Below are 15,865 nucleotides of genomic sequence, written 5' to 3' on the forward strand. Positions count from 1 at the left end.
AGCCAGCCGCTACACCGTCAACAAATTCGAGTGAGCAAGCAAGTGGGGACTGACAGCATCCATACATCCCAGTTTACCAAAATACTCTATGTCTGAGGACCCTCTAGATCTACACCTTTACCTCATAAACAGCATTAACAAAAGGCTTGACTAAAGAGATATGTTTTCAGCCTAGACTTAAACACTGAGACTGTGTCTGATTCCCAAACACTACTTGGAAGGCTGTTCCATAACTGTGGGGCTTTGTAAGAAAAAGCTCTGCCCTCTGATGTAGCCTTCACTATACGAGGTACCAGCAGATAGCCTGCACCTTTTGATCTAAGTAGGCGTGGAGGGTCATAAAGGACCAGAAGTTTGTTCAGGTACTGTGGTGTGAAATCATTCAGTGCTTTAAAGGTCAATAGTAGTATTTTATAATTAATACGAAATTGGGAGCCAATGCAGTGTGGTTAAGACAGGGGTGATGTGGTCATATTTTCTAGTTCTAGAAAGGACTCTTGCTGCTGCATTTTGAACTAACTGGAGCTTGTTTATGCACTTATTGGAACATCCAGACAGTAAGGCATTACAATAATCCAACCTGGAGGTAACGAAAGCATGAACTAGTTTTTCTGTGTTGTGTAGTAACATTAAATTTCTTATCTTAGCTATATTTCTGAGATGAAAGAAAACTATCCAGGTAATGTTATCAATGTGAGTTTTGAATGAAAGATTGGGGTCAATAATCACCCCGAGGTCTTTTACTGCTGCACATGAAGAAACAGAAAGGCCATCCAGAGTTACTGTGTAATCAGAAAACTTACTTCTAGCTGCATGCGGTCCTAGTACAAGTACTTCAGTCTTGTCAGAGTTAAGCAGAAGGAAGTTAATAAGCATCCAGTGTCTAGGTAGGTTTCCTCCGGGTGCTCCGGTTTCCCCCACAGTCCAAAGACATGCAGGTTAGGCTAATTGGTGGCTCTAAATTGACCGTAGGTGTGAATGTGAGTGTGAATGGTTGTTTGTCTCTATGTGTCAGCCCTGCGATAACCTGACGATAATTGTCCAGGGTGTACCCCGCCTCTTGCCCATAGTCAGCTGGGATAGGCTCCAGCTTGCCCGCGACCCTGCACAGGATAAGCGATTACGGATAATGGATGGCATATAATAAAGGCAAGAACCTTATAATCAATTTGTATTTTTATGCAGTGGTGCCTGAGATGGTGACAGGTATTCAGTGTTTAGGGCAGTTGATTGAATATTCACTGAATGTTAATTCACCCAAAGACTAAAAGTATCTATGAAGCGTCTCATTTTGATATCATTAAAGTCAATAATTTGACCAACCATTCGCTGAATTTAAGACCAGAGTGAAAGGTGATTTCTTCAGTCATTGTTATTTGGCTTTTTTTAAGCATTATTTTCGCTGTTTTGCTTTGGTAAAATGTCAATTATTTTTTGTCTTCCTCTGAACAAAGGGCATCAACTGAACAACACTCAGCTATCTTACTTACTAAATGTTTCGTTTTATTTTTAATTACTTTTTTTGTGCTCCAAATTAGTTCAGAGTTACTCAGTGTGTTTTTGTTCAGTCAAGTTGACTCCCTGAAAAGACCTGAACAGACCATTATTTATTAGGACCCTTAATAAACTATTACTGGACTTTAATGTCACCTCGCCCTGATGCTTTGTTCCCTAATTTTTAAAAAATGTTTTTTTATGTATATCTTCAATGTTATTATTTACTTGTGTTCACATTTATTTTTAACATTTATTAAACATTTATTTATTATGCCTGATTTATTTTAAAAAGACAGAATATAGCTTTTCCTTTATCCCCAAATTTAAAATAAAAAATACCCAAATATAAAAAATAATTGGCAAGTTTTTAAAGTCTAAATTTCTGTCTTTTTTTAAAGTATGTATTTGGTTAACCATTTTGCTCTCATTTTATGTTTTTTTTTCTTTTGTCATGAGTTGATTTGATATGTTTAATTTATGTTTGCTCATGGGTCAGAGAATTGACGTTACTGTTCAGTCACCTTCAACGGCAACGTAACACCAAGAAGGTTCTTCACAACTACCACACGCTGCTGTCAGGGCTTCGGCCCTACAGTTCCCTCTATGTGTCGGGGGACAGGTACGCTTCTGTCCAGTTCCAAAATACACACCATATCTGCCATCTCATACTGAACACACAACATTCACTGCCCATTCATGCACACATACATTCTGCTGTTATTTTCACTAACCCGTTTACACACAATGCAAAAAAAAAAAAAGTCACAAAATACACTGAAATGCTACTTCATTCAACCTCAGAGGAACTGCAAATGTTACACATGTGCTACCATTGTTCAGTGTTGTTTCCTGTGAATGGTTTAACATATTACTCACACTATTAACACTCCTGTTTTCCTCATATTTTGTTTTGTTCTTGTTTTTTGTTTTGATTTGCTGTCATTTTATATGGTGCTTAACTTTCACTTTAGCCTACCACCATCGTTTTCATGTAATATGTTTGTAATTACTCTGAACACACAAAATGATTGACGTGTACAAGGACACCGTCGTGCTTTATTAATGCAGTTGGTCAGCACACTTGAGTAGAGGTGCATTTTTTTGGAACCTACTTAATAGCTGTCAGAATGTAAAGTGTTTAACTTGTTCTTTTTAATTGCACAATGCAACTTTAAAGAAAAACTCCACCCTGACACACATTAAATATATTTATATTGAAATATTTGTGATGTATTTATTTTGTTGGTCGATGTTTTTTTCTGTGTTATTTCTGTGAGAAGTTGGTGATTGTCTGCCGCACAGGAGTCACAGGTGGACAGTGAAAATCTTTCAAGAAACACAAATAATAGTGAAAATGTGCAGGTTTTGCTGTTAGCTCCTAAAAGCAAATGAGCCTAGCTTGTTTTGAGTAAAATTCAATGTGATATTAATGAGAAATTCAACATAGAAATAGTGGAGACTGCAAACATTGGACTCAAAGTTTCAGAACGCAGTGTAGCTATATCATGCACTTGGGCTTATTTACACTCAAATTTGACTAGTTAGTGATTTACTTGATGCCAAAGTTGATGCTGTTGTCAGTACTATTACCATGAAATTTGAAGCTTTCAATCTTATCTGTTTAAGTCGAATATCCAGAAGAGTATTTGAGCGAGCTGGATGGACAAAAGCACTAAAGCCCTGATGCATCACTCTCCTTAGTTAGAGATAATGTGAGGGCTAATTTCCACTGGCACCACTATCAGCCAGTAGTCAAATGGCATTATGGGTTATGTTTTTTCATCAACGTGAAAGACCAACATGTCAACGAAGGATGTTTAAACCGAAAAAGGAAACTCAGAATTTCAAATCTTGGACACCATGTTAATTGTAATGATTAATATGCAAGTCTTTCAGAGTGGAGTTTTCCTTTAACACTGTAAGTGCAATTTGCCAAATTTTTATAAATCCATACATTACTCATCTATCCATTTTCCTTTCTCTTTCTCATTTATCTGCTATCCTTCCGTTACTCCACAGTAGAAGGAATTCTGGAGTTGCAAGGTTTGTGGTCAGCTTTTGAGAGGACCTGGATTTCTCTCATGGATAAAGCTTGTTGGCTGTGCTTTGCTGTGAACTGTGTTGTCTTTCTTTATGCTCATAAAGGATAATGACTGATTTTAATTAGTGAGCGTTGTTAAGCGTTGCAGGTGATGCATCTGGGCTTGGTGTACTCAGTAGATGTGTGACCTTCTATAATAAGAGCTTGAAAAGACTAATTTTGACATGTGGAATATCTGCATGCTATCCCTGCTTGCTAATGAGACCTGTCCTCTGTCCTCTTCTTGGTAATTGTATTACCTGTCCTTTAACCTAATCTTTTAACCCCACATTTAGACCAGCAGCTGATCCCTGGATATTTTCTCCGGTTGTGAAGTGTTTAGGAGCCTAATAATATTTGCAATGAGTGATCTTTGGATCACAATGCACTTTGGTGTTAGTCAGTCCTCCTATCACAAAGCTGCACTTGGATTTTAAATGTCTGTTATCAGCTAATAGCTTTATTAAAGTGAAAGAAAACACAAAAACTTGGGAAAGCACACACACACACACACACACACACACACACACACACACGTCTTTGTTCACAGAATATCACTGCGTGTCTCAAAGCACCTCCTTTGAGATAATTTTGTTTGAAAATCCATTTCTACAAAGTCAAAAGTATCACCATATCACCAGTTTTATGACATTGGTTATATGAATTCCTTCTTTTGCTAGTCTCTGAGTCACTAGCATGGAAGTTAGCAATCTAAATAGCAACACTAAGCTAAGCAGCATATCAACAGATTTCTAACATTAGCTACAGTCCTGAGGGAAGTGGCCCTGGCTACAGGATTATTGAGAAACTGTGACCCCAGTTATGGAACAAAGTTGTTGTTAGATTTTGTATTGTATTTAATTATTTCTCATTTATGAATCATCTTGTAGACATGCTATAAACATCAGTGTTACTGTGATTTTGTTGGCCAATAAATAACCTGTTAGTTTAGAAAGGGGGTTGAGCTGCCAGATGCCTGGCTAAGATGATGAGGTACATGGAAGAAGGCAATACCGTATGAATATGAAATATGCTGCTACAACATATTTGTCTTTAAACCCTTCTCTTGTGCTCTGTTTGAATGGCATAAGCACTAAAGGGGCAAGTGTTAAAAATGAAAGGAGTTCAGTGGCAGTGTGAGTCACTCTGACTTTACAGCTACACTGTCAGAAATAGCGGTAGAGGAGGAGTCCATTTCTGTCCCCTAAGGGACAATCTACACTAATGTACCCCACAGGGCTCATTATTGGACCCCAGTGTAACTAATTGTACCTTTTTAGCCGTACATATTTATTCCCAGTCAGCATATAAAGGGTACAAATCAGTACCTTAGAGGGTACTGTCCCAGTGACAAGCCGTTGTACCCCTAAAAGTACAATAAGGTACTTTATTTTTAGGCAAAGGTAAATAATGATTACAGTCATGGTTCAGCTAAAATATCAAACTGCTGTTTGTTCTGCACCTTCTCAGACTCCAGCTTTTTATTAAACTTGGTCAGGTTTTTACGATTTGTAAAAATGGTCACTTTTTTTTAAAGCAATTTTTAAAATGTTTTACAGAAAAATACAGTTGAATTATTCCATATGTAAACCCTGGTTTCTGTTTTCTTTCACTTGAAAGTGATGAATAATCCCACTTCCAAACACACACACACACAAAACTGTTTCGTATTTGTCCACTTCCAAAACGTATAAACTACAGAATAATCAATAATGACTAATTTATTTTTTAATTAGCTGATAATAGACTTAGAAAGAGCACAAGTGTAATTGTTGTATCCTGCCATGACCCACTTTCCCTCACAGCCCTCACGCTTTGCCCCTTTGCCTTGTGTGTCTCCTCAGTCAGCTCATATCTAAAAAGCGGGGTTTCTTCCGGATTCATGGTGGCTGCAAGCAGAGGTATCCATGTCACTGTGCCTGCTGCACACTTGGCACGACTCTCCTTTGCCTGACAGTTTCAAGGCCTTACTGGTCCAGAGCTGCTCGGCTCACTGAGCCCAGAGACAAACAAGTGCTATTTAAACAAAGTATTTACAGTTTATATAGTTTACAAGTGAGTTCAATTATTATATTTTCATTCACAGAATAGTAAAATGTATTGGCTGCAGGTTTTTGTCCCAGTCATAGGAGACTCACCTAATAGTCAAATGAGGACCAAGAACAGCTAAATAAGTGGAATCAGGTGTGACTCCTGTTTGGTTGGAAGGAAAGCCTGCAGCTACAATGGGCTTTGTTGATCAGAATGAAGATGTTTAAATTAGAATATCAGATTAGCAAGCTTCACATACAGTAGAATACATAATTTTAATTTAATTACCAATAACACGATTAAAAAAATACACTACATAGCCAAAAGTATGTGGACATTTCACCATCATGCCAATATGTGGTTCTTCCCCAAACTGTTGCCACAAAGTTGGAAGCACATAATTGTACAGAATGTCTTTGTACACTGTAGCTTTACAGTTTCCTTTCACTGGAATTAAGGGATCCAAACCTATTCCAGCATGACACATACCTTTGGCCATATGATGTATCTACAGCTTTGTGCCTCTGGTGGAACTCAATAAAGTTTTGAAGTTAGAATGCTGAGTACCCTTGAAAGGCTTAATGAAGTCTTTTTGAAGAGTGTAGCATGAAGGGTCATTGATTAATAATACATAGAAAACTTTATTCGTTTTGTTAATCATTGAGAGGTGACTGTATTAGGTGCTTGCTTGCACTACACTCACTGATCACTTCATGAGAGGCATCTGTATACACTTGTTCATTCATGCAATTATCCAGTCAGCTAATCATGTGACAGCAGCCCAGTGCATAAAATCATGCAGATACAGGCAAAGAGCTTCAGTTAATTTTCACATCAAACATCAGAATGGGAAAAAAATATGTGATCTCAGTGATGACGTGGGTATTGGGGCAAGTATTTCAGAAACTGATGGGATTTTCGGATACAACAGTCTCTAGAGTTTACACAGAATGGCTTGGTGGAAAACATCCAGTGATTGATGGTTCCACAGGAGGAAACTTGAGAATGGCCAGAGTGGTTTTAGCTGACAGGAAAGTTCTGCAATGCTTTTCTGCTCACCACGCTTGAAAAGAATTGTTATTAGAGTTGTTGTAGCCTTCCTGTCAGATTGAACCAGTCTGGCCATACTCTCAGCTCATCTGGCACGATGCCATGGTCAGAGTCAATGAGATCACATATTTCCCCCATTGTGGTGTTTGATGTGAACATTAACTTATCTGTATCTGCATGATTTTATGCATTACACTGCTGCCACATGATTGGCTAACTGGATAATAGCGTGAATAGCAGATACACAGGCATTCCTAATAAAGTGGTCAGTGAATGTATAAGGTGTCAGAACACTACTGAAGAATGAAGCAAATCGTGATAAGAAATTGATTAGCAATTCATGTTATAATTTCGCGAATGATTAACAATTGATTTATAAGTAGTTTGAAATATGTATTATTGAATAAGTGATTAAAATGTTGTATTTCTTTTAGATTTATACTGAAATAGAAAACAGAGAGTTTTGGGGGAGTGATGCTCACTTTGTTTTTGCCACTGAGATCACTGTCACAACGAAAGAAATCACAATTAAAAAGTTGCCTTAAAATGATTTGCTATAAGATTTTGCACATTGCTAAAACTCTTTAACTGACGAACAACAGTGGCTCTGGGTTAGTAATCTCTGAATGTGGCATGTAACATGTGAGAAACAGAGCAGAAATAGAAACTATAATTCTGCTACTTCCCAGAGATTGAGGTTTGCCTGTGCTGAAAGTTTTGAGATAAACCATGAGTTTGTGAGTAAATAAATAAATTATAGTTCTTTATGATTTACTAAAAACTGTTCTTCATGGTTTATTTGCATATGAGTACCAGCATTACCAACCAGATTACCAATCTCAGGGGAGACTTAGTTCTTTCATGGCATGTTTGAAGATTTTAATGATAATGGAATGTTTAGAAATTCAGCTGTACTTCCATATATATATATATATATATATATATATATATATATATATATATATATATATATATATATATATATATGCACACAGTACTGTGCAATCTTAGTCACATGTAAAGAAATGCTGTAGACCAAAAATGACTTCAAAATAATGAAATGAAATGTTTCAACATTTAAAAAAAATACTATAAACAGCAGTAAGCCATAATAAATGAAACAAAGTCAATATTTGGTGTGAGACGAGCCTTTGCTTTAAAAAAAAAAGTAGTCTCAGGTACAGTAAGTGCGGTTTTATAAGGAAATGATCTGTAGGTTTTACTGAGCATCTTACAGAAGCAGCCACAGGTCTTCTGGACACTCTGAATGTCACGCTTGCTTCTTAATTTCGCAGCAAAACCCAGTAGCCTTCATTATGTTTTCTTTTTTAATCTGAAAAGTGCTCTCTTATGTAATATGCTGCTCAGATACAAACTTTTTTTGTAGCATTTAATTTTGTGCTTGAAAACGAACGTTTGGACTCTAAAATGTTTTTGTAATGACTTGATAACGTCGAAGTCATATAATATAAATCCATAACAAGGTTTGTATGAAAAAAATAAGGCGCCTAAGATTTTTGCACAGTATTGTTTATATATATATATATATATATATATATGCATGTTTGACAGTGATTCCCTTTTGAGATCTTTTGATGTTTGCGGTGTGTTTGCTTTTGTGGCAGACATATGACCCACATGTACAGCTTGGAGCTGTCCTGCATACACATTAATCATGGAATGCACTTTATATGAACTGCATGTGAGACGTACTGCCCTTTGGCAGCATGCACTTAACAGGATGTTTTAGAAGAATAATATCTGCATGATCTATATCGTTTATAACAGGAGAATTAGCATGGAACCCTGATACCAAGAGAGTAAACCTCACAAGTTTGGCTTATTAAGTTTGCTCTTTTGGCCTCAGGGTACCATGCCAAAGTTATATAAAAACAGGGACTATTTTAAAATCTCTATCGCTAGCATATTTGTCATAGTACATAATGATCTAGTTATTCTGCAGTACGTGAACATTGCATTTGCAAACTCATCACCTGAAGCAGCTTAGTTTGGCTTGTGAAGCTTGGTCTCAGCACTGTATGTTTTCACCATCTGTAATGTGCATGTCTTTGCTTAATGGCCTTAAGAACAGTAATGCAGTCATTTCAGTGCTTGTGCATACAGCATGAAAAGGGGCAATTGATTCTTGTTATTCTAAATCGAAGGACTTTTTTTTGTTTTTCTCTCTGACCAACTTGCAACATGAAGCTGCTCTGCATGCTATGCATAATATGCCTGCTAATGCTCTTTAATCAGTTTGAATATTAATGTAAATGGCTGACCACTAAAGGATGTGTACTGTTATAACATACTCCTTTTGTTCATTTATTATTGTTTATTGTAGAGTTGTAGATTTTTGTGCAGCAGTGGCTTGAAGACACCACTCTGCGGCAGAGTACAGATGATTATAATCTTTCAGAAAATCAGACAGTGTGGTTATCACAATGCTACTTACTTTTTTCAGGTGTCTACATTAACCTCCTAAGGCCCAAGCTGTTTTTTTACATGCATTTTTTATTTCTCTTTGCTATTTGGGCTTATTAGAACCTGATTAGAATAAAAACTAAGCATCATCTTTTGATAAGATGTACTTTTAGAGAAAAAGTATGTCCACATATGTGGATTCTTGTTCCGAATTTCCATAAAGTGCTGTCCACGCATGTGACCGCTAAGCCCTAGGAGGTTAAGTATGATTCTGCTGTCAGAATTTGTCAAATTTTAAATTAAATGTATATCAGTTCATTTACAGCAGTTGCGGAGCTAACAGTATTACTGGATTATGGTTAGCTAGCTTTATAACATTAGTATGTATCAGACAATAGATAGATAGATAGATAGATAGATAGATAGATAGATAGATAGATAGATAGATAGATAGATAGATAGAAATGATTAATTGATATGATTTTGGTCATACAGTAGACTGGCTATAATTGGATGATTATAGTATTTAGGTTTATAGTTGTTCGATAAGTCTTTTAGATTGTTAACTATTTCGACGCAGTATTAAACCATACAAATATCAGCATCTGATTTTTTGATCTTCTTTCAATTTCTGTTTAACATTTCACTTAACTACTGACCACTTTTAAAACATTTAATACACTCTGTTTTCTGCCTGTCCTTTTATATATATTTCCTACCTAAACACATCTGCTTCTAAACAAATTCTACAATTATTTTTACATCTTTAACTCTTTATTCACTATGGTTTTTTTTTTAAAATAATAATGAAAACAGTAAAAAGTGCCTTACATATAGATCTGACTTGTCTAATGAAATCAAGTTGTTGTTTGTGAATAGTGTTATAAATTTCCTGGCAGTGGGAAGATTGGGTTTCGTGATCGCATTAAGATGAACAGTTCCCGCTCCACTCAGGCAATCCGGAGTAAAGCTTCTTCTCCTGTTCCACCGGGGAGTGTACGCCAATCACCAAGCAATGAGAACATGCCAGAAGCCACCAGTCCCACTAAGGTGCAGAAAAGCTGGAGTTTCAATGATCGAACCCGCTTTCGGACTTCTTTACGGTTGAAAGTGCGCCCTTCCACAGATGGTATAGTCTAGCTATCGCACAGACCTGTGCACATACTACCCTCATACATAGCCCTGAACCAAATACAGAGGGGTTTCTCTCATGATCGTCTTCTCTCTTGTAGTGGAGGGACTTGGGGAAGAAAACACAGAGGACAAGTCATACTGTGATGTTGCTGTAGAGGATGTCATACCAGCAGTGAAGACCCTGATTCGAGCAGTTAGGTGAGTCCACCAGCCAAGGTCGGCTTTACAAAGGTTTCTGCATGATTTTTGAATTCTAGGTTACATTATACATTTCAGGAATTTACTATATATACCTTTCTCCAGTTAAATAATTTCAAAGCACTGGCATCTGGTTCTGACATACACTACAATAGTCTGAGCTGAATTCCCTTCATTTATGAAAATACATTTCATTTATGAAAATAAATTAACAAAAGAAAAGTGTTCTCTTTGTCGCAAGGTCAAACCATGATGACGCCGTAGCTATCCATAGCCAGGAGTCGAAGAAAGAGTAACTGGCCATGCTCTCAGGGTGAAAGTGATGACATTCTCTCTCCACTGTCAATCAGAGCAACACTAGTCAATTGTAGCACCTCTGAGCTCATGGCTACAGAAGAGGTCAGTTAGCCTTTTCCTCTGAGTGTACAGCTATGTTCAGCTGCCCTGTGGTGTAGCTTGAACAGCAGTTCTTAAAGATGTAGTGGCTTCATGTGTCTCAGAGGAAGCACGCTCTAGCCTTTATGCTTACCTGGTGTGATACAGGAACTAACTAGTGGGTGGAAATCGGACCAATTTGGGGGGGACGGGACGACAATTAACCCGTCACTTTGACTTTTTGGTTTTGTATGAGCTGCAAATCACAAAGGAACTTCAATTTGCTCCTTCAGGCTTGACCTTTTACAACTATTATTAACACAAGCAGTATTAGGGTTCTGCACAAAATATAATTGCCCTGTAGTAATCAGTTTGTCTGTTAGGCTAACTGTGCATCCGGCCACAAATTTATCATTACCCTCTTTTTCCATTATCCTCCACACTTTCAAGTCAGTTACTGCATCATTTTAAACGTAGGACAATAAGTGATGGATTTGAAAATGTTGCATTTTCTTTCCCTTCAGTCAGAGGTAAGAAAGCTGTAAGGCATGGGTGGAACACTGCTAATGATGCAAAAGGTATTTTACATTTTACATCACGAGTGTGTCGACAATGAAGGATGAAATATATGAAGGTCATGGCATGCTTTTTTCTTGAAGACTTTTTGCTTAAGCTAGCAGAAAGTAAATAATTAGTGTTGATATGTAAGTAAAGTGCTGACATGTTGTAGCTAGAAAGTCCTCTCACCAATTGTTAAGGATCATCAGCCAGCTACTCCTTGTTTCAACTAACATGGCTATTTTGAGTTATTTTGATGTTACCTAAATGGTATGAGATGTAGTATAGATGATATAACCAGAATTTTTATTTAAACCGTGAGAAGTGAGACGCATACATGTTGGAAGAAGTTATTATTATTATTATTATTATTATTATTATTATTATTATTATATTGATACATATAAAATATCGGTTTTAATGGTAATCAGTTGACCTGGACCTTCAGTTGATAAGCAGGAGTGTCTCCAGCTTGCTTGGACTTGATTATAGCATTTGTTAACTCTGTCTGACTGGTTCCTTGCTTGCGTACTTCTTATTAAAGCCTTTTATTTTGTCCCAGCTCTTAGCAAAATCATGCTATATAGTCCTTATGCATTTCTGAGCCCTTTTTCTCTAATTAGTTTATCTAATTGTTTTTTGTTGTTTAGAGTGTCCTGGTTTTACCTATATTAACCCCTTTTCTGATTTGGAGATGTTTGCTGCAAACTCTGACTCCACTATCTGGAAAGAGGCACATGCACATGCATCCTGCCAATCCGGCATAGTACAGCACAGCTATCTGGAATGGCAGAAAGCATAATGTATTTGTCATAACTAGTCTTATACAGTAACTACAAATTGCGTGGAATGAACACAGCTTAACTATCAGCATTTTTTTCCTAACCTCTTTAGCCATCCTTGACTTTTTTCACAGTGCACAAGTCTACACATTGTACAAAGCTCCAGGTGTGCAATACTCACATATGCATCACTGCTGGCGAAACAACATGCTCTACAATTCTGCAATTTATGTAAGACTCCCTGGAAAATATTGATGACCTTTTGAAAACGGCTAATTTTAGCTTTACACAATGCTGAGGTTTCACTTTAAGAAGAGTGTTGCAGGAGAAAGCCCAACACATACCATGTGTCCTTGAACTCATCTGTGCTTTGCCATTTTCATAGTGTACTATAAAATATGTACACTATCCTCTCATATGTACAATAATATTTAGGTTTTAAGCATTTCTTTGACAGGCAACTATCAGTGACATTTGCTTTGGAACACCCTTCCCAGTAGATTTCCCTTACATTCATTGGATTGCAGACTCTGAAACGAAAACTAGAAAGTCACATTCTGAAGCAAATTAAATAATTTTTATACCGGTAACTTAAACACACAATGCAAGTTACATGTATTAATCTAAATGCAGGTAAACAGCAAGTGTTGCTGTTTTTTTCTTTTGCATCCAAATGATGATCTTCGCATCTTACCCATCTGTGTTCTTGCTTCTTGAAGGCCGAGCTTGTGGCCGATTGTTTTGAAACAATCTGACTTTCAGTTGTTCATGCAGTTCTCCATTCATTCGCTACTTCCACATAAGGGCGAGATATTGCTGCTGAGGCGAGCATATCCAGCAGAAGGAAAAAAAAAAGCATATCCAGCGGAGAAATCAGATGGCTGGTCCACTCATTCTCCATTTTCTCCATACTGAGTACTCCGCCATTACTGCTCAGCTCAGGCAATTACTAAAACCCGGGATGGGACATCGCCAGTTTTAGCAAAAACTGCGGGGAGGTCACTGCCCGAGCAATAATATGTCATGTCCTGTTCCGTCCCGGGTTTTAGCAACAACCCTCAGCTCACACTCCGGGAGAACTGTTGCAACTGAACTTACTTTCCTTTTCTTGTGGTTTTCTTTTCCTTTAATTATTGGTACTGCACCCTCTTTCAATACGGGCTTATAGCCAACACTCCTCAACAGATCAGAGGTCTTGTATGAGTCTTCAGTAAAATGTGCAGAGCAGAGGAGAGACCACTTCGTAGGCACCCAATGTGCCCGTGAACTTCTCGCAAAATGCATCCAAATCTTTGCAGTTTGAACATTCTTGGGTAATAAATGCAACATAAATCCACCTTCTGTCGTGTTGCTGCACCCGCCCACAACACATCTGCGTGGCATGGCAATAAATTAGCTCAAAATGGAAGCTCAAAGTTGCAGTCAGCTCTGTGTTTTAGTATAGCGGAAATGGCGACGAGACCGATAGTCTTCCTGCGGTGACGTCACAGATGTCAAGGTCATTCACTCAGACCGCTACCTATATGAATCACTTTAATCACAAAAATTACTATATTAGATTTATCGTTAACGTTTAAAACTATTCCTATGTCATTCCTGAGGTCTCAAGGCATTTATAAGCAAAAAGTGAGGCCATGGTTCTGTGTATCTCCTTTAAGGTCAGAGATACGTGAGCATAGAACATTACTTTAATGGCATTTAGCAGATGCTCTTATCCAGAGCAATGTACAACATACCCAGAGCAGCCTGGGGAGCAGTTGGGGGATAGGTGCCTTGCTCAAGGGCACTTCAGCCATTCCTGCTGGTCCAGGGAATCAAACTAGCAACCTTTTGGTCCCAAAGCTGCTTCTCTAACCATTAGGCCATGGCTTTCCCCCCACATTCCATAAATACATCATCCAGAGGCGATTCTAGAGTCTGTTGTGGCCCCAAGCAAAAATTTCCAGGGGGCCCTTCTGACCAGTGTTCATCACCAATATGTTATAAATAATCTGACACCAACGAAAAATGTATGAAACCAAAGTTTTTTAAATTCCAAATGTGAAAATACAATGGTAAAGAACAATAAAAACAAAATAAATAAGCCCTCGGGCCCCAACTCTTGGGGCCCCTGGGCCAGGGGGCCCCAAGCAGTTGCCTGCCTTGCCTGTTCACAAGCTGCGCATCTGACATCACCTATAATAAACATATTCTGAAATAAAAAGTATAGACTGACACCGTGCATTCAGCCACATGTGTGCCTCCTCTGTAATGTAATTTGAAGGTTGTAATTTGCTTCACAAAGATCTAGGATGGTATATTTTTTTGTCTCACTTTGCCTGAAAATGGTGTGTTAAGTTGATGTAAATAAATACATAAGAAAATCAAATCTCCACAAAAATTATCCCCACAGGCACTGTCCCCCTTACAGAAGAGGTCTGGCCTAAGCTCCCAATGTGTTTAGATCCTAGCAACGCCCCTGGCTGATAGTATAAGACGTTACACAGTACACTGCCACGGACACAGAGGGAGTCAGCATTTTATGGAAACCCTTGGGGAGTCCAAATAAATGTTATTTCTTTTTTTCCTTTTCTCCCACTTTCCCTCTCTTTTTCCTTACCCTGTATTTTATCCACACCTGAAACCCACCCTAGCAAAATTTGCAGCTATCAGCAAAATTAAAAGATGTGGAGAATGCAGGCTAAACTCAAGAGTCATCAAGAAACTTGGGTTCTGGGGGGGCCTTGAAATGTTCAGAGGTACAGCTGTACAGTTCCTCTTGTATCTCACTAGCAGAAAAGGACAAATCACACAAGCAAACATGCACAGCTCTGCACTTGCCACACGCACACGCAAGCTTTTCCTGCAAAACAATAGTTCTTTTTTTACACACACCTCTGCACACAGAATTATTTTCACCCATGTTGCTGTTTTATCCAAGTTCAGTAACTTACCCTGCCGGTCATTCGTGGTTTTGCAGCTGATCTGTGAATCTGTCTATCTTGTCCTCTGATAAAGGGCATTTTTGTTAACAGAGGATTATCCCAGGGCAAAATGCCTGCCGAAAGAGGGGAAAAAACCTCCTCTGCTCCCATGATTCACTTCGCATGGAGTAATTTATCATGTTGCAAGATGGCAGTTTGAGCACATCTGCTTGGCGATGCTAACATTAGGGGAGATTTGTTTGTTTTTGTTGAATCAGCTTCATGAGCACAGTAAGTAACATCAGAGCTGGGGTTCAGGGAGAGACCAACCTGGCACTGTTTAATTTTTTCTCGCTATAACAAACTGTCAGACATCTAGCAAAAGTAGTTTGGATAAAGAATGTGTAATGCAGAACACTTTAGTCATGAAAAGTCTGAAAATAACCTAAACTTGTGAGATTGTTAGACAAGGACCTATTTTACTAACATAAACATCTCTACAATATCAATGTCACTTGTAATCTTAAAGATCAGTGATTTGGAACAGTTTATGTTATTTGTCCAAAATGGAGTACTATTTCCTTATGTCCACCTTGGGGTAGCCTAGTCAGACAACACTATAGCTCTCTCTCTCTCTCTCTCTCTCTCTCTCTCTCTCTCTCTATATATATATATATATATATATATATATATATATATATATTTCCATCTATCCATTATCTGTAGTCCAGGGTGTACCCCGCCTTTCGCCCGTAGTCAGCTGGGATAGGCTCCAGCTTGCCTGCGACCCTGTAGAACAGGATAAAGCGGCTAGAGATAATGAGATGAGATGA

At 38.0% G+C, this 15,865-nt stretch overlaps 1 protein-coding gene across 1 annotated transcript in view; it reads left to right on the top strand.

The window, feature by feature from the left end:
- LOC132900045 (potassium voltage-gated channel subfamily KQT member 4) overlaps window positions 1-15,865 on the top strand; it is a 140,193-nt gene that overhangs the window by 109,397 nt on the left and 14,931 nt on the right. The window contains exons 9-10 of the mRNA XM_060942076.1: window positions 9,982-10,211; window positions 10,315-10,414. Of these exons, the coding sequence (XP_060798059.1) occupies window positions 9,982-10,211; window positions 10,315-10,414 (330 nt within the window). The remainder of the gene's footprint in view (window positions 1-9,981; window positions 10,212-10,314; window positions 10,415-15,865) is intronic.

This window comes from Neoarius graeffei, chromosome 16, assembly GCF_027579695.1.
Source record: "Neoarius graeffei isolate fNeoGra1 chromosome 16, fNeoGra1.pri, whole genome shotgun sequence".
Classification (NCBI taxonomy): Eukaryota; Metazoa; Chordata; class Actinopteri; order Siluriformes; family Ariidae; genus Neoarius; species Neoarius graeffei.